The sequence below is a fragment of the Anas acuta genome, chromosome 18 (assembly GCF_963932015.1).
Source record: "Anas acuta chromosome 18, bAnaAcu1.1, whole genome shotgun sequence".
Lineage (NCBI taxonomy): Eukaryota > Metazoa > Chordata > Aves > Anseriformes > Anatidae > Anas > Anas acuta.
In genome coordinates this window covers 13,280,655-13,305,284 of record NC_088996.1, presented here as the reverse complement: position 1 = coordinate 13,305,284, position 24,630 = coordinate 13,280,655, and the positions used below count along the sequence as shown (strand labels likewise).

Here is a 24,630-nt window from a genome sequence, read left to right as displayed (position 1 = left end):
AAGTGTGTATTTACCAAAGAGCCCATGATTAGTGTGGGAGTACGAAGTTTAAAAATAATGCCCCTCTGCCTTATTTAAAAATGGAAATTTGAAACCATGCCACCTATCTCCCATGGAAGTACTCCACTTCTTCCCTTGCACAGATACACACTTGTACAGTGTTCTGAACATAGTTCAGAACAGCACCTCTTTAATAAAAAGCTAAATGTTCGTAATTGTAGCATTTAAAACTGCTCACTTAGACCCTTCCCACTTTTTGCAGTCCCACCCCCCCAATATCAGGAAGATCAAGCATTCTCCCATTCACTGTGCCAGAGAAAATTTACAAAGTCAGAAAAGGCTTTTACATAAGAAACATTCACTATTGTAAAACAGTAGTGGATTGGTGCTAATGTGAGTGATCTGGGTTATATTCCTAACCAGACAGTTTGATTTTAGATCCTGTCTCCTGAGTACACAGTCTCATCACCAAATCACCAGTGTGAAAAGACCAAGCTGGCTTCAGGCTCCCGAATTCAGGAAGGGCATTATAGTTGAGTCTTAAATAGACACATCTGTACAGAAGTAGTATTTAAGGCATATTTGTCCCCATCTCCTCTTAACAATAAGCAATGGCAAGAGACATACATGTTTTTGTCTCCTGGCCCACTGTATGGCAGAAGACTGAAGTGCTCCTAACATGGGGCTGCAATAGTGTTCAGTCAAGCCCTGCAACACAAAATTCCCAGTGTGCATCTAACTACAAATCTCTACAGTAATGAAAAAAAGAGATGCAACCTGAACTTTTAACAGACATTACAGAACATCATAATTAATAGATTGCAATCAATGAGTTAACAATGACCAGTGTATCAATTTCTTGCAGCAAGAGCTGGGAGGGGACAGACCCAGGACACAACCAATGCTTGCAAGTCAGGAGGCACCATTACAACATATACAAAGCAGAACCATTTGCCATTTATGCTGGGCACACCTGCACCTACATTAACTAGGGATTACTTTCAGGTTAGGCAGTACACTAGTTACCTGACTTATCTCTAATAAAAAAAATTGCAGCATGCAAACTCAGCAAGATTATGTCCTATTTTGTTTGTGTTTCAAAAACCTTCAAGAAGAAATACACTACTTAACATTAATGGAAGCAGAGGGAGACAGTGTTCTGCAATGTAGGATGCTGGTGAAGTGAGCCTTGATCTTTGGACTTCTAGGAGACTGGATTCCTGTATGTAAATCTATCTTCAGATGCATGTAAGAAAAAGCAGTAGTAGTTCATCTGACATAAAGAAAACTAACTGCCTTTATTTGGCAGCCAGTTTATGACATTTCAGAGAATTAAATGAATAAATCCCAGATTTCAGCCTGTATTTACACAACACAAACTTTATGTACACACAGACTTCAGTTATGTAAACTGCAGGAAGGTAGTATATACTAGTCAAAGCTATGTGTTCATAAGTATTAGAAAAACTCTGTGAGATGAAGGGCAACACAATTACCAAATCCAATCTCCCACGTAAGACAGATTTTCAGATCTTGCTACTTAAATTTTTGTTTGACTTAAGCTATTTCTTGCTAATAAAGTTATCTTGAGCATCTTTTAATGCCTACTAAAATCCCAAGGCTGAATTGTTTGTTTGCTCTCAAGAAACTGTCTTATTTGCATTATGAGTTTACCAAACTTTTAACCACTGAATGTCATACATTTCTCTGAGAGGTTGATATATCATACTAGCAAGTTTCTGTTCCTATCTAATTAATTTAGGCTGATCAAGTTAACCTGTAAGATAATCTAAAGCAGGGCTGTTCTATCAGGTCCTATGAAACCTTGAATTGAATTCATAGATCAATAAGAACACAGAAGGCAAACTAGTATCAGTTGAAGTGCAAAATTCACTTGCAACACAGAGAATACTTTATCTCTACTCTTTAAGAGCAGACAGATACTGTTCAGTCCCGTACCAATGTGTTTTTCACCATACTGCACATTCACAGTTAATGGCTACTGAAAAAGGAAATTTAGTTGTATTACCCTCAGCTCTCATAAGAGAGTGGCAAACCAAAATACTTAATCATGTAGAACATACTGCCTTCCCATTCCCTCCTTCAGGTAGGATGTAATGAAAGACATGACATAAGAACCTCAAAGAGGTTCTCTGTTTGATTAAGTTGGTTGAGACTTCAGTCTTTACAAAAAAATAAATACTTGAACACCACTTTCTAAATTTTCCACAATGGGTCTTTATCAGAAGTGTTGTTGTTGTTGTTATTAAAGGTTCCTTATTTGCTTCTCTTATACTACATTGCTTCCATTAGAAATAATACATTATTTGTCAGCAGTTTTGGGAACCGTCCAGAAGATGGAACAATGCTGAAATTTCAACTCAGCTAGGAAAATAATGCTGACAAGGTTACAATAGACTCCCGGAAATCAGTATACATATCATATGTTCATGGCAGGAAACAGAAACAGAACTCCTTTTCTCCCTCACCCACTGAAATCTCTCAAATTACAGCAGCTTATGGATCAGAATGGTACATACAGCCATGCTCTAAACTCTAAAATAATCTCTCCCCACAGACTTCCCTCTACAAATCTTACCAATATAGACCACTGTGTTAGGTTCTGGCCAGATAATGATCAAACATCCCCAGCTGCTCAAACACACTCTTACAGCAACAGTTTCTGCATTAATACTCAAATTAGTTTTGCTAATTGAAAAATAACTGCCTTTGCTAGAGAAAAAAAAAAAAATCAGTTTTTCATTAATCCCTAACCAGGTCAGGTTAAAAAAAAAAAAAAAAGTACTCCCCATGAGGACACCATCAAATATGGGCTACCACTGGTATCTCCTTCCTTATCAACAAAAGCTGCTGCACACATTCATGAAGTCCACTCAAATGAACTATCACTGAACATATCCTGGACATAGCAACATGCTACAGAAACCATAAATCTTTATTCCCTGAATTAGCTCAGTGGTCACGGGGAATCACTGAAGATTCATCATGTGAGTCATTTTCTCATATATTACTTTTTCCCTCTTAGAAATTTAAGATAAAAATCTTTCAGCGGTGGAAATAGTGTATGAATACAAGTTATATAGAACTATATCTGTGCTGTGTTGTATTTCCTGATTTTTGGACTGGCATGTTAGTTCGGACTGAAGCAGGAGTTAAGCAAAGTCTGGAAAAAATATAGCTAGACGAACCTGAATCAAATCTACAAGACTCTAGAGCAGCAACAGCTTCTTTCACAGGTTGAAGAATTACAAGCCAACAATTCCATACCAAAGCATATACTGAACTTGAACCGTGCCAATGGGCTAAGCAAGAAGAGAAAAATGCTCTATCTGTCCAAAAGAAGTTGTAAGCATTTTTGTCTGGAGAGAAGAAAGTAATAGTCTCTGCTTTAGCTTTGGAACTGCTTTGGGCCACAGTAAGTCAGAAACTGCTTTTGCAACTTAGTGGGCTTAATGCTGACTGCTAAAGGACACTTACTTCCAGCCATTTCCCAAGAGTGGACAGATGTTATCGGCTGAAAGAATGGAGATTCTCAAGACAGCATGCTGAAGAGGCAGAAGACTTCTATTTACAATTGAGGATTCCTTCAGTAGAAAGCCTACAGGATGGAATGAAAGTAGCCTAATAAAATCAAGAGAACAGGAGATGCATGTAAGAAAAGATAGCTGGCTGACATGATGCACTTAATTGGGTTGCAAAACCATCTTTTCCAGAGAAGGGCGTAAGATCTTTTCCTTAAAAATGATATCACTGGTTCATTTTAGGAATAGATAGATCTAAATGGCTTCCCTTCAGCATGAGCAGACGGCATTAAAATGACTTTCCCAGTATTTCTGCAACACTGCACAGCAATTTACTTGAGTAGTCAACATGCCTTTCTCTCAAAGCTGGTGATCAGTGATGTTGGACTCAAAGTTCTTAATTAATGAGGTCCATCCTTTTGCTCCTCTAAAAAAGAAGTATTTTTCCATGCCAAACTTGTTTACCCAAAGACCTCACAGGAACTACTGCTGCTTCCATTTTCAGCACCTATCAAAAGCATAGAAAGCCAGACGGAAAGAGCACTGTTACATGCAAACCAGGAATTCCCTTCAAATCCCGCTTTCTTCACAGTTCATCCAAACTACAACTCCAAACAGACCAGAAGGCAAAATATAGCAGCCCACAAAACATCAGCAAGCTTGGCAAAAAATCAATAGCTTGATCATGATATCTAGAAACCGACTTTAATACAGAACTCCAAACACTTAGAAGCTTTTTGATCCTGCTGTTTAATGCACTAGGTGTAACAACATATTAAAAAAAAAAAAAGTATTAACAATAACATCTGTAGTCAGTTGCCAGACAAGTCAGGGCTGGATCAAAATTCTTAGCTTGCCTTATGGATTAGATGAATGCAAGGCTGCAGTGACTTCAGAAAATTCAGTGCATGTCTTCTTTCATTAACACAAAACACGTACACACCTGGGCTGCCACTTTTAATCCCTTAATAAAAGGAAAAGCAGAATAAATGCACCTGGAGAGCAGGCACTCAGATTGCCTGTTTTCAGCTCTGCTCCAGGAATTGCATGGTATTTTATGGCATCTATCTATGCTGCCAGAAGTAACTGCTGAACATGTTGGGAAACCATCATGCACTGTGCCAGTGAGACTAGCCAAGCAGCAGTAGTATTTGCTTAAGGAAGAGATTTACTGCTATGATAACACTGGACCCCAAAAACAGGTCACATGCAAGTGGAAACACATCAGGAAACAGGTCTTGAAAACAGAGACCAAAGGGAAAGAACATGGATCTAGGTAAACATAACACCCTAAAATAAAGGCTTGTGACTGAATGCATGGAAGTGGTGTCATGTTTTAAGGTGTAGGTAAAATATCATTAAGAGTTTCGTAAAAGAATTGCCTCTCCCATCAGAACTCCAGTTCCATAATTGAAAGCAATGCACTTGAAAATAAACAGAAAGCACAGCATTGCTCAGAATCAAGGCGATACTTTCAGGCCAGTGAAATTCATCTTAGATCACTCCCGTCTATTCAACTTAACACTACTTCTTTTTGAAGCTCTGAAACAAACAAAAAAACTAATAGCAGCTGGGGAAAAAAATCAGCATCTGTACAAATAGCGTGCCAACTCTTCATGGTGGATGAAGGAGAATGGAGGGATAGTCCTAATAAAAGTGAAATGAAAACTCATTGCAGGGATCCTGTTTTTAGAAATTTCTTTTTTAAAGGAGAATTCAAGTTACTGGAATATTCGTATTATCCACCATCAGCCTGACCCTCTCAATCCACGCAAAAAGTGAGGGAGACAGAGACAGTTGTAAAGCTCAGCAGTTTGTGGGTGAGACACTAGACAGAGTCCCAGAGGGACCATTTCTTGTGGTAGTGAATGAAGTTTTTCACATGTTGGTGCTCATTCTGGACTGGCTGTTAGCTGGAGTAAGCTCCCCTTGGCTACCTTCTCTTGGAGGAGACTGCAACAACAAAAAAAATCCTAGTTAGTGATGTGTAAATATCCTGCAGAGTGCTTCCAAAGAGACCAAACAAACCACAGGTGAAGCAAAGCAGGATAAACGCAGAAGGAAAGCATACCCCTGGCTCATAAATAATGATGGATTTGAAAAAGCTTTGTGTTTACAATTTCTACAGTTAAAGTTCACAAGAATTGTTCCTATACAAGTCAAACCAGAAGTTTTAAAACACTCTTTGTTTACCAAGTACAAAGTACCTTTGGATGCAGAAGCTGTATCTGACAGTTATCACAGAGATGAATATGCTACCGAATTTAACACATTCTGTGGCAGATGGCCTATCCTCCCTACGGGCATTCTTTTGCATCCCTGAAGGAATACACCAAACAGTTCATGCATTTCTGATTTTCTCTACTAAAAAGTTACTTCAAGTTTCTTTGTTTTGGTAAGATAAAAGATCTGTGTCAAGAATTAGACAGAATGAATTAGTGAGCATCAACTTGAACGTATTAACTTCAAAGGACATTTTGCATTATACAAGAAATTTGGTGTACTGACTAGAAACTCTTGTTTCTTACGTATTTTGTATTTGATATCATAAGTAAATTTGTCCATTCATGATGACAGTAAATCCATTCTTCTCCACAATCTTCAAATCACCAACTTACACTGTTTCTGGGGAGAAAAAAGTCATTACTCTGCCTTTAAGTCCACATTTAATTAGCCCATACCTTGACATGTATCTGGTTGCGCAGGACTGCAGCTCGCAGGATCATAGCTTTGGCACGTCGCTGGAACTCTTTGCCCATTAGTAAAGACTTCTCAAAAGTTGTGCTGCGCTGGTCAACATCTCGAGCATAAAGAATCTGTAACCAGTACAGAAAACTCTAAGCACGAGTTATGACACGGTTTCACAGGGGCAAAAAGCCCCTTCTGCCCAAGGGAACAAAGCTGGGGTACTGTAGAATCTGGGTTTTAAACCTTAGTACAGCTATTCAGTCCATAATCTGTGGCTCAGACACACTCACCTTACTGTGAGAGTCTATTCTGGCATTGATCAGTCCCTCCAGGATCAGCTGAGTAAGTTCATCTTCCAGAGCAGCCACCGTTGTATTAAAAGCAGTAGCCATCTTGTGCATATCTGCTGACACATAGGGGCTGAAGTACTAGAAACAAGAAAATATTCAGTTGACAAGGGTACTCCCCCATCCTCCGAAACACAATGGGAAAAGCAACTACAAAGAGATAGCCTATCTCACTGTTCATCTACTTCTCAGGATTAAAGGAACAATTACCTGAATAAGGGCACGATTTCGAATTTGAGTATAAAGTGTCCTGACATGAGGCGCAAGGTACATATCCAGCAGCAGGTTGTCCTGTGCAAGAAATATATCAGAAGCTGAGAGGCAGCTTGGAAAGATATATTATTTCTATGTTCTTTAAAATATAGATGCGTATACTTAAGCCTTAAGAATATTAATATCCACTACTGCAAGACAACACTATAAAACAAGAATGAATAAAACTCACAATATATTTTACATATATATGTGTGTGTGTGTGTGTGTATATATATATATATTATATATATGTATATAAACACACAAAGTTTCTCCTCACTCCCTGCTCCTAAACTAGTCCTAATTTTTATCATGTCAAGAGGTAGGAGACACCACAGAAGAAGCAAACAGGGAACACTCAGCTACTCTTAATAGTCACCGCTTCTCACAAAAGGCTAGGGGAAGGAAACTCCTAGGGTTTGTTCCTACACAGCTTCCCTGTAACTCACCTTCATCTCATCCAGCATCTTCAGGCATGAAGCATATTTAGATTCATAAAACTTGAAGATGATGTCACGAACCTGTGGCTCCAGCTCCAAAAACAATTTGAAGGAACTACAGATAAACGTGACAGTGATCAGACCTTGAAACCCACAACTTAAACACCCCACAAGCTCATCATTCCAAACTGCAGGTTTACAAAAACCCATTGTCATCTGGAAATTTCAAGAATTTACTCCCTAACAGACCAGAGAGCCCATTTTCAAGCAGGGCTGGGAGCCTGGAAGACAGAAAGATGCATCATAGCATCAGAGCTCTGGTAAAGGGAATCAAAAGACTTTTGGCAAACAAAGTAGTAAAAGTGTTTGTTCACATAAAGCAAGAAAAACATTGGAATAGGTAGGACTAGGTCAGAATCAAGATATATAACCAGAAAACATAAGCAACACCCATACACCCGTGTGTGTACTGTACTCTGTGCTAGCCAATTTTGTGATCCTTTTCAAAACACAGCCTTCACTAATACACCATAACTACATGTGGGAGACCTTCAAGACACTTTGTTTCTCAGTGGTCTCCCAATTCTCCATCCCAAATTTTTGAACACTGTGACCTTAACCAATGAATCAGACAATAAAAAAAGTCAGGCTAATAACCCCTTTTCCATGTCACATTAAAATTAGCGCTTCCATAGCTGTAGCTATCAGGAATTCAGTATCATGGCTATTTGTGCATCACAAATTAAAAGACTATTTTTTCCCAAAGCCTGTAATTCTCTTAACCTTGCATCTGTCACAGTTAGACTACATCGTAAGTTATAATACAATTTAATAACTGTTAGTAATACAATTAACATACACTACAAGTCATAACACAAAGTCAAATTATCTTACAGCTGCCTTCTATAGAGCTCTGTCACTCTGACCGAGTATCTGATGTGAGTCACTGATAGAAATTGAAAATAGGGTTACACAGTTGTTAGATTTAACCTGGGTTGGAAACTTCTTTTATACCACAAAAACTTCATCTGTGATCAACCACTGTGTTTTGATAGTGAAATCTTACCTAATGCTAAAGCAAAACCAAGGCTCAGTGATTCTTTCTTTCCTGTATGAGAAAGCTACTACTCCTATCAGAATCCATTCTCAACCAAAGTGCCATTTCCCAAAAGATGTACAGTAGCATACAAACTCCTCACAAGGCATCAGTTACCTGCTGGAGATAACGTTTCGTTGCAGTTCCTGACGGTCAAAGGTAGCGAGGGCACACAGACCACCATACACAGCCACATTGCTAGGAGATAACAGCTAGCAAAAGAGAGAGCACACTCTGAATGGGAATGCTATCATTGACTAATGAAATGGCAGAAGGCTGGAATTAAGTATTCTACTCCAGGAGTTTCCCTCACCAAGTGAGGAGATTAGTCTTTGTCAAATGCAGTAGAACCACTCAGCATGCTCTCAGGTGTTCACCCAGAGTATGAGGAGCGACTGTCTGCTGCTAAGAGTGACTTTGCTGGTACACAAATCTCAAAGAACAGTTATGTGATCTAAAGTAAATCATTTAGAGAACACAAGAACAGAGATTTATTTTTGTAAAACATGACTCACAGTAACAAACCACACAGTAGTGTTGTGAGGATAACTGCAGCATCTGAGTTTTACAAACTAATACTTAGAAGAATTATGTCCCCTACAAGCCCTGCATACAGCTCCCTCTTGGTCCTCACCTCAGGGAAATCACAATGATCAAATGATGCCAACAAGAAGCACTTTGCTGCCTGTTTGTACTTCCGAGCAGCTAATTCAGCCAAGCCTAGGAAACAGAAAAAGCGAGTCCTTTATGTTATGTTGCATGCAAATTAGAAGTTGTAAAACCTAGGGAGTAGAACAGGCCCCCACACAGTTGCTAGTGCCTTCACTACTGAAGTGAAGCATGACTCTTGGACAGTATGGGCATCCTTTAAGCTATATTGATGAGAGTTCTGTCTCATCAGCTTTATTATATTTTGTATTTCAGGTGAGAAAATACAAAGTTTGTCAAATCCAAGAGGGGGAAAAAAATAATCAAGCACATTCTACTGTCAAAGAGTCCTATGGATACCTAAGAGGCATAAAACCAGGTATGCAAAATACGAGATGAAGGATCCACTCACCTGCTGCACATTTCAGTTTGGTGAGAATTGCTTGTGTCTGACTGTCTCTCTCCCCTCTTTGCTAAAGGATGAGAAAAAGCAGTAGTGAGCAAACAGTATGAAAATCATTTTGTTTACAACTGTCCTTGGGATATTTCATCCTAATAATTAATATGCAAATCTCAACAACAAAATAACGTCACCTTATCTGTCTTGGGAATTATGGAAAGAACTGAGGATGGGAAGTCTCTCAGTTTTACCATAAGTCAGATTTCTGACATGCAAATCATGGGAGACAGGCAACAATGAACCTCAAATGGAGTCAGAGAGTGGCTGGACTAGAGGAAAAATAGACTATAAGATGAAGGGAGTCTTAGAGGAAGCAATTCATAAAAGAGGAAAGGAAGAAATTGTTATACAAATTTTAGAGACAGAAAACAAAAGGAAAATTCACGCATATTAAAAAAAAAAAAACAGGGCCTTACTTCAGCAATTTCTGGTGTAGACTCAGCCTTGCTTACATAGCTCAGAACATGAGACCAATTCTGGAGGTAGACACTAACCTGCAGAGAGCCATGAACAGTGTAGAGAGCCATGAATAAATGGTGTTACTTCAACAAACAATATAATTGTAGACACAAGAGCTGTACCCAGAGCAACTTACAGGTAGACTTCAGAGCAAATGTCAGAAAGACACCAAGTACCAGTCCCTGCAGGCCTTCCTACCTTGATGACATTGAGACACATGTTGATAACATGTTTAGCACTGGTGCAGTAATCACGGGCTCGTGAGTAACACTTGAGAGCGTTGCTGAGGTCCCCACAGTCAAGGTAATGATCACCTAAGTCATCATGGCCTCTCCTGGAGCACAGGAATTACAATACTAGTGAACTGTGTTCTCAAAGTGCAGGGAAAAAAAGGGAACAGAGTCAGTTTGTACCAAACAAGTAACTTAGTACACTGACCTAAAGCACTGAATGCAGTTGACATCCTGTGTTAGGTGCCTGGAGGAGCAAAATGCTCTTCCTTGCTCCAACAGAGCCTTCTGCATCTCACCTGATACTCTCCTTGATGGAGTTCCCTTTGTAATTTTTCAGATCTGTGTCGAGTTTCTCCAGTTTAAGAAGAGCTTTTTTGCGTGTAGCTTCAACCCAAGCTGTGTCAAGAGGAGGGGGTTCGATTCCACTATCAGGGACAGCATCAGGTGTATTCTGCAGTTCTCTGAAAGAGTTTGCTCTGTGTTATTATACTGCAAGCTTTTCAAGACAGATGTCTGCTAAGTACCTGGCACTGTTTCCCTAAAAACAATACTACTACATATACAAAAAAAAAAAAAAAAAAAAGAGAGAGAGAAAACAGGCAGGGTGGGGAGAAAATGATAAGATTTGCAGTGAAAATAGCAATATTAGCATCACAGGTGTTTCACAAATTCTTCTCAAAAATTATCCTAATGAGCTTTTGCAGGCATTTTATTAATTAACAAGGAATTTATCACTAATTTCAAAGAAATAATCTCTTCTATAAATCAACTGACAGAAAATTAGTAACAGTGCTGAAACAAATTAATAAATTTTACCAACGTATTTAAATATTCTAAAAAGTCACTGTAGCCAGACATCTCTATATGGGACATGGTGTGCAGGTGTTGGTGAATTCTCTCCCCAGCTATATCACAATGGCTTGATAGCAAAGCTAGACTGTACAGATACCTCATTTTAAATAAGTTGAATGGTATCTACAATGGAACACAAGTGAAATACAAGCTAATCCCAGAGGACAACCTAATTCCATCAAGATCAGATCAACATTTCTACTTGCACAGAATTCTCTTTCCAACATTTTAAAGAGAAAAACCCATTCGTTTTTTCTACCAACAGTCCCCGTCACATATAAGAACTCTATGAACATACTACCATGATAAAGACTCACAGATCAAAACAGACAAGAAATCAGCAAATATGCACAGCAAGAAAAATAATACAAAGACAGGAAGTGTGGATGGTTAAGTGAAGTATTAAAAGCTACCTTCCACAGCCAACCTATTGTTAGAAGAAAAACATGGCAAACATTTAGATAAGGTTTTAATCTATGAACATAAGGGAATCTAGAAGCTTCAACTCCATAACTTACCTAAGGAAAGACAAGTAGGCTCTTTAACATCTGAAGTAGCTGCAAGGACTAAACTCCTCTCAATGTCTACCTGTAGCCCTTTAAAACACTAAGACTTCAGAATCAGATAAGAAGTCTTTTGTGTTTAACATTTTTAAAAAGGATTGGACCTTAGGCCTGAACACATACACACACACGCTGTTTTGCTATCATGTTCTATGGGTGAAGATAGCTTGCATAAGGAACATTCTACTATTACACGTGCAAAGTTCCCCACTGTAGGGCATGTGTCTTAATTCAGTTAAAATGCTCCCCAGGTTTCCTGTAATCTTTTAGTACCTGGTGGCCTCAGACAACTTTCTGTGGATTTCTTCATACACATCAACATTGAAAGTTCTCTGGACAAATGACAGTGCCATCTTGAGAGCTTCCACCCGCAGCTGTGGGCAGTGATCAGCAATAAATTGCAGCCGCTCGATTCGCATCAGACCACTGTAACTGGATGCATACTGCTCCAAATCCTGCAAAAAGAACAGTCTTAGAAAGAAAAGATGGCAACACTAAATCAAGATACTACGATGTGACCTGCACAAGTTTTCCTGCAGTCCTGATCCCTACATGGAGAGCAACATGGCCAAGACAAATAAGAAGGTAAGATTATTCTATTTTTCCTTTCTTCAAACGTAAGTAAATATAATATACTGTAGATTTCTGAGGAAATGACTATTTTTTCCTGTAGTGCTGCTATCCATTAAGGGTGCTCAAATAATCCACTTTAAGCATCACTTGTATCACTTGTTAATAATTTTGCCAAAATTTCATCATTTGAACTGAAGTTTCCTAAACCAGACACCCATTGCACCCATTTCCTCGTAAGAGAGGTGCTCTAGCCCCTTGATCATCTTTGTGGCCCTCCTCTGGACTCCCACGGACTTCCATATCCTTCTTGTGCTGGAGGCCACAGAGCTGAACACAGGTGGGGTCTCATGAATAGTAGAGAATCACCTCCCTCGACCTTGTGTCCACACCTCTTTCAATGCAGCCCAGAATATGGTTGGCTTTCTGGATTGCAAGCGCACCTTGCTGGCTCATGTTGAGCTTCTCATCAACTAACACCCCCAGGTCCTTCTCATCAGGGCTGCTCTCAGTCCATTCTCTGCCCAGCTTGGAATTGCCCCAGCCCAGAAGCAGGACCTTGCACTTGGACTTGCTGAACTTCATGAGGTTTGCACAGCAAATGCTACAAAGTCAACCATGGTATCAGGCCTTACTGCTGAACAAAGCAAGGAAAAAAATCCTACCACACCCATCTCTCCACTGTTATAGAGCTGATATGTAGAGATTGGCCAAAAACTCAAACCCTTAATTAAAAACTGAAGAAACTGATATAAGCAAATGCAGCCTTTCATAACATAACAGCTCTCAGAGCCTTAGGCAGTCTTCAAAGGATCAAAACACAAGGAAATAATACTATCCAAATTACATACTTAAGTCACCTGACCTTAGCTCCTCCAGGAACAAGACAAGAAAAAAAAAAGAATGCTGTCTCTGTAAGAAGAGATGTACTAAACTATTTCATAATGGAAAAGATAACAAACAGGCAACACATGGCATACCACAAAACAGCAACTCCTTCATCTCAGAAGATGAAGTAGAGGATAGCAAAAGCAAGGAGTTACAGAAGAGGCCAGTGGTATTCTTACGCCACCGTGCTTAGAAGAGAATCTATTAACGTTTAAATAACAATTTAACAAGGGATAAAATGAGGAAGTTTTCAGAAACCTGAAAGGAAGAGGCTATGTAATAGAAACGTAGTCCTTCTGCCCTCAACCAGCACATACCAGAGTGGGGTTTTCCACCACATAGTTGATATCAGGTGCATTTTGCTGATCTTCTTGTGGATCTACATCAATCTGCATGGGCTCCACTGCACCCTGGAATAGCAAAATGTGGTAAATGTAGCTTATTACATTTGAGCAGGAAAGAACTACGTGACTCAACCTATTAAGGACTTGCTAAAACACACACCAGATTTTAAAAGTGAAAACACACCTCCCAGCTTTTAGCCAGGTTTAGGATTTTTCTCTAGCAATATCATTGCTCCGTATGAAGCTTTGCCTAAACAAGCTGCAGTAATACCATTCGCACAGACTATTTTACTTGGCTTGGTGGATTATCAAACAAGAAAGTAAAGAAGTCAATAAATCTGATTCGACAAAGCATCTCGGACACGGATGCTAAATTCCAAATGACATTCCATTTCTCTTCCTTGAGGAAGAACAGGCATTAATACTCAGCACATGAAACTCCCAAACAGTCAAAAAAGTACCCATAAAACTCATCAGACGCTTTCAAAGCTGGTTTAATGCTTAAAAGCAAAATTATGAAGGAAAAAAAAAAAAAAAAAGACAACTTAAACTTATTCTGAAGTATTGAGAAATGTAAAGAACAGAATGCAGGGGGGCATTTACACATTTTCTAAAGGACGCTTGGGGAAAAAAATGTATCTGCTCTGTGAAAATCTGTGATCATTTGAACAATCCTACTAGAGTAACCATTGTCTAACTGGTTATATTTATCTTCTTTTGCACAAACAACAGAACTTTATTCTCCCAGTGTATTTTGCACTGCTTTGAACCATGTGAGGAATAGCAGTACGTGACCTCAATATAAATACATGACTACAACACCCATTCATGTTACCATTTAAGACCAATTTCTGTGCATTCCTTCAAACAAAATGTGCATGCTATCTCATGACTCCTTTCTTCCCCAAAGTCAAAAGAATGTTGAGCATTCCTTCTAGGTATTATTGATTTAAACTTGGTAAAACCAAGCCAAACTTCTTATAAAATGCTGAGTATGTGCCGATTGCAAAAGCAACATCTGATTTGGTGAAAATTGTATGGGTGGATCTTTGGAGAAAAAAACATAGCCAACAACTTTGCCCCACTACCAACACCAAATTATTTCTACGGTTTTATTAGTTTTGTTTCTTGTTAAGGAATTAAAAATATAGGATTGATTTGTGTGCATATGTGCCCACATGTAAGAATAGGGCAGGTCCAGATTTTCTAACTCAAAATAAAAGAACTATCTGGCATTTATCCAGAGTTTACTTTTTCATAGACCGATACATACCAAACGTGTACATATCTCAATGCTTTTGCTCTCCCAAAATCTGAGGCACGTGCAAATAAAGTAAATAAAAATTTGTTTCCTAGTTTGTGATTCTCTCAAGGAAGGAAAGAGAGGGAGGGTGCAAAGGAAAGTCAATCAGATCAGCACTCAGGAAAACAGTGCATAAAGCCATTTCAATTGCTGTGTATCGAGACCACTACTTTTTCCATTTACATCCACCTTATTTGGTTTCTTATATCGCAAAAGCTAACAGTGAGTTTGCCTTTTTTTTTTAAACTGTATTTGTCTACCATAGTAAAAATCTAATCCGTACTCTGCACTATTACAGAAACTAACAATAATTTCAACCAGTGAAACAAAACGATTTGTGTCCTGCTATGCTGGTATGCTGCACTCCTCTACATTGGTCCTAAAGTCCCAGGCAAGGTAAAATACAAGTGAGCTGGAAGTCCCACTTGGATATGCAAACTCAGACTCTTTCAATCTAACTCATTCTGGGAGAAAGGGACAAGGTTTACTTAAGAGCTACTCACAATTCACTTTCTCCCTCCCCCCCCCAAAAAAAAAAAACAACAAAAAAACACCTCACTCCCCAAGAATTTCTGGGCCCTATTGGAAGGTACCTCATACGGCCTCATACAAAATGATGGTCTGACACTCACGTTGAAGTCTCTTGCTGTATTCGGGGGGGGGGGGGGGGGGGAACGGGAGGGGGAATGCAGCACAGTTCTGTCACTGATGAAAAAGCAGAGCTATGTGCTCAACCTCATCCTGTCCTGGCTTCCCACACCCACTCGCTCTGACAGCCTGTTGGCTGCTGAGCGGATGAAGGTCAGGCCGCCTGCGAACAGATCGTTTGTGCAGCAACGGAAGGTCCAGGTGAGCTCTGCAGCGAGTCCCTTCAGGGCTCCCGCGGCTGCAGCCCTGTGCCGCAGGCCCTCCGCCCCTGTCCCACCCGAGTCCCTGCCGACTGCGCACGCGACGCGAGGAACACCCGAGGGGGCGGGGGAGGGCGCAGGACCCGGCCGGCCGCAATTCCTCGTAAGCGGCGGCGGCAGCGCAGCCGACCCCCGGCGGCGGGGACGAGCGAGCCCAGGGACGGCCAAGAGCGGCCCCCACCTCCAGCGGCGGGGCCGCCGGGGAAGGCCGCAGCCGGGCCGGGCCGAGCCGCCGGGCTCCGCGCGGGAGCGCCGCCGAGAGCGGCCGCGGCAGCGCCGTACCTGCAGGTTAAAGACCTGGACGGGCAGCGGCATCCTCCCCTCACGGCCGCCGCTTCCGGCTGACCTCCCCGCCTCTACCTCCGGCTCGGCTTCCACTTCCGGGTCGCGCGGCTCCGCCAGACCGCATCCGACAGGTGAAGCCCTTAAAGGGGCCGCGGCCCGCCTCGCCCCCCCCCCCCAGCGGCGCACGGGGCGGCGGCGCGGAGGGGCGGGGGTTGCGCAGGAGCTGCCGCCGCGCTCGGCGGACTCCTCTAACCGGGCCCGGCCCCGGCCCGGGGCGGCTGCTCCCGCGGGCGGCGCGGCCCAGGGGGCTCCCGCCGCTCCCCCCCGGGAGGCTCCCGCCGCCTCACGGGGCGCGGCGGGGGCCGGCGAGCGGTGGCCGGGGCCGGGGCCGGCCGCGGCCGCGTGGGGGAGGCGGCGGGGGCGGCCGGGCGCGGGGCTCCCGAGGGGGCCGGGGGCCGCTCACCCGGGGCTGCCGCCCGGCCGCGGGGCCATGAGGCCGCCGCGCAGCGCGGCGGGGGCCGGCGGGGCCGCAGCATGAGCAGCTCCTGGCTGGGGCTCCGCAGGGCCTGCGTCCTGCTCTCCGTCACCGCCGCCGCCGTCCTCCTCCTGCTGCTGCCCCGGGGCCAGCCCCCCGCGGCGCCCCGCCGCCGCCCGCCGCCCGCTGCCGCCGGTCCCAGCGGGCCCCCGCCGAAGCGGGCGGGCTCCGGCGCGGCGCAGCCCGCGGGCAGCGACGTGCCCGGCGCTCGGGCGGGCTCGCGCGGGGAGCGGGGCGGCAGCGGCGGCGACCCGGTGGCTGGGGCGGGCGGCCGGGGCGGGGGCCTCGGCGGCACCGCGCAGCCCGCGCGGCAGGGCCGCCTCGGGCCCTCCAGTGGCTCGGCCAAGGAGAGCCTGGAGCTGAAGGACATCTTTATCGCGGTGAAGACGACGAGGAAGTATCACAGAACGCGCCTGGACTTGCTTTTCCAAACTTGGATCTCCCAGGCGAGGGGACAGGTGAGGGCAGGCGCCGTGGGGGACCTGCGGCCGAGGTTTCTCCGGGTGGCAGCTGCGCTTTCGCACCTCGCAGGGGTTCAGCACATCTTTCCTCGTGGGACTGAGGAGAGCGATCTCGTCTAAGTAGTTCACCTGAATGTATTGCCGAAAGAGTTTGTTGTTGATTAAGCCACTTTTGTATTATCTGGGGTCACTGGTCCAAGCAGAAACAATTTGCTTATTTTTTTTTTTATTTTTTTTTTTTTAGGACCGAGTAAAATACTAAATGGCAGTGAGAGATCTCTAGTGCTGATATGTCTAAGCTACTGTTTTGGACATGCTGGTTCAATGACTTGAAATTTTTGGATAGAGCAATGTAGAATTTATTCCCTTGTTTAGGAATTTCCTTATATTCAAGCATTTTAATGCAGCTCTTTCCAGCACCTGGTACAAGGCAGTGCTACCATCTGACACTCCACCCTGACTTTCATTCTTTCTTTTTTAGCTTGAGTAACAGTTGTGGATGACTCCTAGCTGTAGAGGAGGTGAAGAGAAATATTTCCAAAAGGGATAGCTATTGTTATTTGGAAATTCCTTATCTGTACCCTGGGATAAGGAAATCAAAACCTTGGATGCTTTACTGAAATGGTTTCTTCTGGTTTGCAGTGCAGAATCCTATCCAATAAGGGAAGAGCTGAAGTTGCTGGGGTTTCCCCTGCCATGGCTAACGTGTAATAAATTAACAAGATAAAATACTCAAGATTCTGACTGGGAACTGACCAAAGTAGAAATTAGGCATTGAAATCCTTAATTATGGATATACCGTTCTCCCCACCTGTTTTTGTCTCCCACAGACATTTATATTCACAGACTGGGAGGATCAGGAGCTACGCCTGAAAGCAGGTAAGCTATGCCTCATAGAATTGTGCTGCCATTTATAACAGTTTTATGTTGGTCATACTTTCCCCAGATGTCTTTATTTCATGCTACGTAAGCAATTAGGGAAGTAAAGATAGAGAAAATGGAGACAATTTCTCCTTCCACAGGAGAAAATGCTGTTCCTACTGGACAAGCTGCCTGGAGCTTCCTGAATTCTGGGTTTACCTTTGTACCCAATTACTTCCTGTTAGTAAGCTTCAGTCTGTGTGGTCCAAAGTTATACTAGGCATTTCCTTTGCTTACAGTCTCATGACGCTGTTTATATACTGTGCAATCTAAACATATTTTTACATACTTGGCAACTTTCAAGCCGTACACACAAATGGTGAGCAATACCTGTCTAAAATTTTACTACCCATGCATGTACCATATGCACTTTATACACCGTACTAGTGCCAAATGAGCACTTTGTCTTTTTTAGACTTTTCATGCTTCTGATGGGGCTGATCTTTTTTTCTTTTCTTTTTTTTTTTTCCCTCCCTAGGGGATCATATGATCAACACCAACTGTTCAGCTGTCCACACGCGGCAAGCTCTCTGTTGCAAGATGTCTGTGGAATATGATAAATTCCTAGAATCTGGGCAAAAGTGGGTGTTGTTCTGGTTGACTTCATTTCTTTTACTTCTGTGCTCACAGGAAGCATGGGCATCTTTCTCTACTCCTGTGACAAAGGCAACATTAGTATGATGGTAGGGAAAGTGGTGCAGCAGGAAGCAGTGTTTATAAAAAAAGTATCATCTGAAACCTAGCAGGGGTTATTATTTCAGTCTCTTTCCAGATACAGGATCTATGGGTGCTTTCAGCTTCCAAATTGTGTTATTCAGGATAATAGGATATACTTCCTGCTCCAAGTCTGAAAGATCAGGATGCAGCTTTAAAACTATAACTTGTTTCTTTGTCACTGCTGTGCAGTAATTTTATTCTTTCATTTTATTTGAAGATGGTTTTGCCATGTGGACGATGACAACTATGTGAACCCACGGACTCTCCTGCGTCTCTTATCTGCCTTCTCACACAGCCAGGATGTCTATGTGGGGCGACCAAGTCTGGACCATCCCATTGAGGCAGCTGACCATGTCCAAAGTGATGGATCAGTAAGCAAAGTTTGCAATTAGGCTGAGAGTCATCCTAACCTATGCTTTTAAACCCATGAGAGTTCATAGGATCTCCCATTAGACCAAGTGATTTAATCTGCAAGCAGTGGTCATTGTTAGAGACAGGGTGCTGGGTGAAATGGACCTTTGATCTGATCTTACATGTACATGCTTATGTACAATAGAGTTGTCTCCTGGGTGGATGTCTGCTTCTCTTCCTTTGCTCACATATGTTGGTGATCTCCCTCACACCGAGGTGAGTAGGGCCTCCCCGCCTTGATCCTTTCTTTTGCTTTAGTGGTTTGGGAGGGCTGTTACTTGTTTGGGGGCTTGGTTGTTTTTTTGTTTGTTTGTTTGAGAGCAGTATCATACTGTCATCATCTTGAACCAAACTCAGATGGAAGATGGGCTCTCTCGGTATTTAAGGCATTTCCAATACTGATCGGTTACTGTGTTTCCAGGAAGTAGAAGCAAAGGTGTCTCAGTTGCAATATACATGTTAAAGGACAAGTTCTCACAAGGTCCTCTATGCTAACAGGCCTGAATGTAAATAATCCACTGTCCAGAAAGTCAGTTATAAAGCAGCTTTTTAGGGAAAACTGCACAACAAAATACTCTTCCTGGAACCAAGCATCCAATGAACTATCTTTGATTTCCTTAGGAAGACCGAGTTGGCTGTGACCATTGCCTAGAATTAGCAGGAGATAACTGGAATTGTACAGAAGTGGGACTGTAGTTTTTCACTTCACATGTGCTCCCTCAGATGTGTGAACTTGATGGTTCACCTGGTGTCAGCTACAAGGTGAAGTTCACTTTGAGAGAAAGCTAACCAGGCTTGTAGAAGCCTGAAGAAATAGGATGCCTGAAGAAATAGGATTAGTCTGTAGTCTTGTTCTGATTCAAGTGAAGTATATGACATCTAACAGAGCCTCAAATTCCCCTGCCTGCCCAGCAAAAGGGAGAAAAACTGATTATCAGTAACTAGCATGTTTTTCTTGTTGCTTCTTCAGAAGACAAGCGTGAAATTCTGGTTTGCCACAGGTGGAGCAGGGTTCTGTATCAGCAGAGGTCTTGCTCTGAAGATGAGTCCCTGGGCCAGGTAAACACTGCTCCTAGCTGAGTTCTACCAAAATGTGTTTGGTAGGCTTTGAAGTGCTTTTGATCTTGTTTCCTGTACTCTTACAGCCTGGGTAACTTCATCAGTACTGCAGAAAGAGTGCGTCTGCCTGATGATTGCACAATTGGCTACATCATTGAAGGGCTGCTGGAGGTAAAGTTGCTGCACAGCCCGTTGTTCCATTCCCATCTGGAAAATCTGCAGAGGCTGCGAGGCGAGTCTGTGCTGCAACAGGTAGGGCTAAGCATGTCCTTTTCTAATAATTACACCTCAGTCTGATCAGAAAGACTGAATAGACTTAGTACTTTCCAGCGAAGGAGGATGTCTACAGAGAGTAGCTCAGAGCTGTGTCCTGTCCATCTCCTTCATTTAAGTAAAAAGTATACTTCCACCCTAGCCAGTAGGGTCATACAGCTGTCTCCTCTTTCAGGGACACATTCTACTATATTAAATCTAAATAATGGTGTTCCTCATTTCTTAGTCTCTGAATTTCCATGAGTCACAATAGCAGCAAGTGTAGAAGAAAACAGCATTTGATGTGAGAAAGTTTGCCGAATACAGTCTGTCTTAATTCATACTGTTTACAATATTAGCATCAGAGTTACAGCAAGTACCTCTTTGATAACTAAGACATAATTGTTTGATCATTTTTAAGAATAATTTGTCTGAATCTCAAGAAACCTGGTCAGTGCTTCTTAGAATAAATCGGTTTTCTTTGTTTTGTTTTTGTTTGTTGTTTAGTTTTGTTTTAAATTTCTGGGATAGCTTTTTACTAACTAGCAGTAGATGGAGCTATAAGGCTATCAAGAAGCTTTTTCTGCCTCTTACTGATTACCACCATGAACAAAGAAAAGTATGGTTTTGCCCCTACAAAATGCTCACTTATCTTTTCCTGGTAATGTTATTACGCAGTGGAAATGTATGGGATGTGATATAATCCCTTGTGTCAGGGAATTTAACTGTGGGATGAATCTGGGCTTTTGGTGGTGATCATTGCTTCCCTGAGACCGATAGCTAACCCAAAATCCAGATCTGCAATTTGACAGGAGGCTGAAGTCTTCTTGTACCTTGCACACGCAAATTTCTTAATACAGTACTTGTATGGAAGAGCAGCACCGAACTGGAATTCTAGAGATCTAAACTTTGTTGCTAGGTTTGTCGTACAGCAGTCCTTTGCGTTCCATTTGACATCCAAATGTTTCTATTTTCCTTCTAAGACTTCTACTTTAGACTTCAGACCATGTCTGGTAAGGATGAACATGTTATTTAGCAAAGGTACAGACATTAGCAGGATTGGTGCTCTTACAAAGCTTACTGTTGCCTTGAAGGACAAGATGAGTTACAACTAAACTTTCAGCTCCTTTGTTTATACTTCCAGCTTGCCTTTAGGTGAATAACGGTCCACTAAATAGCTACCATCCATTGCCAATATTGCTTATGTCAAAACTGACCATCATTTTTCAAATGTAATCCACTCAGATCAGACAGGATCTTTGGAGTCTTTCTTCATACCTCATTAATAGTCCTATCTCTACTCTGTTTTTCTGCATTAGTGTTACAATTTCTGAATGTTTATTTGCTTTTCCAGGTAACCCTAAGTTATGGAGACCCTGAGAACAAACACAATGTTGTGAGTGTGGGAGGAGTGTTTGGGCTTCAGCAAGATCCAACCCGGTAAGTGTCCGCTTCCAAAACCAGATCTCCCTGCCCTGTTCATGTTTATCATCTGTAATATTATTTACCCCACTTATTGGGGTTATTGTTTCATACCATTCTCTTGTTGCTGTCAAAGATGGGTAGGAATGCTTTTTCTGTTCTATTAGTCTGCTGCACATTCAATGCTAAGATGTTCCTGGTCTGGAGAGTTCCAATCTAATTTTTGTTTCCTTCACAGATTTAAATCTGTCCATTGTCTTCTGTATCCTGACACTATCTGGTGCCCTACTAAGAAGATGTTCTAATTTTTTACCAGTTGTTGACACGTGTATCCTACCTACTTTGCATCAAACAGGAGTTTGGACTTTTTTTGTCTACCAAAAAACAAAAATATCTAAAAAGGAGGTAGACAGACTCTATTTACAAAAGCAAGACTTTGATTGTGTAATTATGGCAAGAAGGTGTTTGTTCAGCTGCAGCCTGGGATGTTCCAGAAAAGAAAATTTTCTTGTTCCTTGTTCTTTGGTCCAGTGGCTCTTCATACAATGGCTATGGTCATATACATGTATGTGTACAAGTCACTTTATGCTTTCATCTGATGTCATGTGAGCCCTGCCTAACATATGAATCTGTGCTCAGACACATCCTAGGCAAATGCAGTACTTAAAACGCTAGTGTTCTTACTACTGTTACCAGCTTTGAGAGGCTCTCTTGAAGCTGAAGTGCTATAGCAGACTGCAGTCCCCATGGTGACAAGAGGGGAGAAAGTTTTTGCTTGTCTTTCTTGGGAACAGAATTATTTAAGAACTTCTATAGCCTGCCAATATTATACTATTTCTGCCTCTGGGCTGGAACAGGCTCTGCTTGTAACCACCAGAAATACTGGAATTTCTAGGGTAGACAAGGGTGAAAGCCTTTGTCATGGGAAAACCCTGTGTAAGGAAAACCTTGTGTAAGCTTACTCAGGACTGCATAAGAGTTGCTTACAGTGCACATTCTTCCCAACAGTCCATGTGTACCTCCCATGGAGGTGATTTTCAGACTTGGTTCTCTTACCACTGAATGGCAGTGGTTGTTGATTATGATGGTGGTTTGCTAGGTCTAAGACTATTCCCTTCATATTTGATACTGAAAAAATATTTTTCAGGCTAGATAGTAATCATTTCTCCTGCATTGCCCATGGCAGGTTATATGAGTTAGAGCATGCTCATTGGCTGATGAAACACCCTGTTTTTGAAGCTGTGCTGTATCCTTAGCTGTCTTTGAGAGAGGAGGAATGCTAGATAGCTGTAATGCCCTGAGGAAGTTTTTGATGATATCATTTGAGGACCATTAATGGTGTGACTGTGCTTACCCCACTTCAGCTTCTAAAGGTAATCTTTTGAGGCTTAAATAAATGTTTGCTTTTACCCTACATCTTGATGCTTCAATAAATAGATCATGCAATTGGTAAAAGGAAACTGTACACTTGCACAAAAGCAGAAGTTCAGTGCTGTAGCAGTATCACCTACTGCTGTTTTTTAAATAGAGTAAATTTAGTTTTGAAAGTGGAAGAAATGAGATTCCATATATTTAGTTTTCTGTTAATCCAAGCTTTGACCGTGCAATCTATACCTGATATTAAGAACAGCATTAAAAAATTACTTTACAAAACCACTGTGTACTCAGACTCCTTAGAAAATACTTGCTGGTTTAGTGCTAAGTCTGAGGCTGAATTAAGGGGAGAAAAATAGAAAGACATTGTATAACCTAGAACCATGATTTTATGGCTAGAAGTGAACCTAGCAGGTTGCAGATTTTTGAACAGCTGTGCCAAGCTATACTGTGTATTTCAGCTAGTTACTTTACTTCCCGCCGTTTGAAAAGTGGTATAATGTAGGTAAATACCTGCAGTGTTTTCAAGTATGAAACTTAGTGGAGGTATCAGCCTCCCATAATATACTTTTCTTTGCACTTTTTTTTTTTTTTTAAAAAAAGAAACCTTTCAGTAACTTGATACTGTCCTCTCTGCATGATTCTATGTAGTTTCACTGAGGAGCTGACTGCTCCTGCAGCTTGTTCTTAAATTTCCCCTTTCCTTTATCCTTACCAAGGCAGTGCTTTGACCATGAGGCATGGGAATAAGAGCGCTGTAGGAAAGGAGATCAAAGTCTAGCTAGCATAGCAGCTGTTCTACAGCAGGAACACCTGTAACACTGACAGCCTGTTACAGACAGTGGAGGAGGACTTGTGGAATAGTAAGTTGTGGGATGTTCTGCCTCTCTATTAGGTCTTCTGCTAACAAGAACTTGGACATCCTATGGTTTAATAATTTTGTTATTAATAGCTCTGGAGATTACTGATATCTATATAAACACCTTTCTTTTATTTTTTAAAATGTTTGTTAGGTTCTTCTTTTCAACCTCCTATAGCAGAAAATTATGAAGCTTCATGAGCACTTGAGATTTCATCCTCAGCATTTTCATTCTCAGTGATTTTTGAACTCTTCTGTTGGAGTTCTTCCTCTTCTACTGGGAGCAGCCTCTTGTCAGATACCACAGACAGCATGGACTGGGTAGTGATTAAGTGGCAAACTGCAGTTCAAAAATGGCAATACTTCATACTGGTGGCAGCAAAACTGAGTGGTAAAAGTTCCACGCTGTAGTCACTGCTCATCCAAAATTGAGTATGCTGTCTCATGTCTAATGCTGGTAGGGTGTTTATTAAGCTGAAAAAGACCACATTCTTTTGTATGGCAATACAGAACAGTTTGTGCTCAAGCTTCTTTTAAGGTTTTTCTTCTTGACAATACATTAGGCTCTATAGTTGTATCAGGGATGCAGCTTTTTAATCAAACTACTGTCTTATGATAAAATGATTCTATGAAATTAAATATTTAAGTGTGTCAAAAGTTGTGTTTTGTGATGTTTCTTCACTCATTGTCTACACCAAAAATGGGCCCTGTAATACAGAAAAACTTGTCTCCTGTCAG

General features: G+C 41.8%; 2 protein-coding genes across 3 annotated transcripts; one reads left to right on the top strand and one right to left on the bottom strand.

The window, feature by feature from the left end:
- Positions 1-1,274: 1,274 nt before the first annotated feature.
- On the bottom strand, positions 1,275-16,483 carry GPS1 (G protein pathway suppressor 1). 2 transcript variants are annotated; one of them, XM_068654577.1, is made up of 14 exons: positions 16,345-16,483; positions 13,359-13,451; positions 11,857-12,038; positions 10,465-10,629; positions 10,134-10,269; positions 9,893-9,970; positions 9,429-9,489; positions 9,003-9,088; positions 8,486-8,580; positions 7,282-7,387; positions 6,788-6,868; positions 6,521-6,658; positions 6,224-6,358; positions 1,275-5,495 (listed from the first exon to the last, which is right to left on the bottom strand). In XM_068654577.1, exons 2-14 carry the CDS (start codon positions 13,434-13,436, stop codon positions 5,421-5,423), a joined length of 1,416 nt encoding a protein of 471 aa, XP_068510678.1. In that variant the 5' UTR covers positions 13,437-13,451; positions 16,345-16,483; the 3' UTR covers positions 1,275-5,420. The 2 variants fall into 2 exon arrangements, with proteins under 2 accessions (XP_068510678.1, XP_068510677.1); XM_068654576.1 differs by lacking the exon at positions 16,345-16,483 and adding an exon at positions 15,879-16,047.
- RFNG (RFNG O-fucosylpeptide 3-beta-N-acetylglucosaminyltransferase) lies at positions 16,416-24,549 on the top strand. The gene is made up of 8 exons (XM_068654582.1): positions 16,416-16,874; positions 17,708-17,756; positions 18,277-18,379; positions 18,733-18,886; positions 19,897-19,985; positions 20,072-20,237; positions 21,592-21,677; positions 21,898-24,549. The coding sequence occupies exons 1-8, from the start codon at positions 16,416-16,418 to the stop codon at positions 21,962-21,964; spliced, it is 1,173 nt and encodes a 390-aa protein (XP_068510683.1). The 3' UTR covers positions 21,965-24,549.
- Positions 24,550-24,630: the final 81 nt, after the last annotated feature.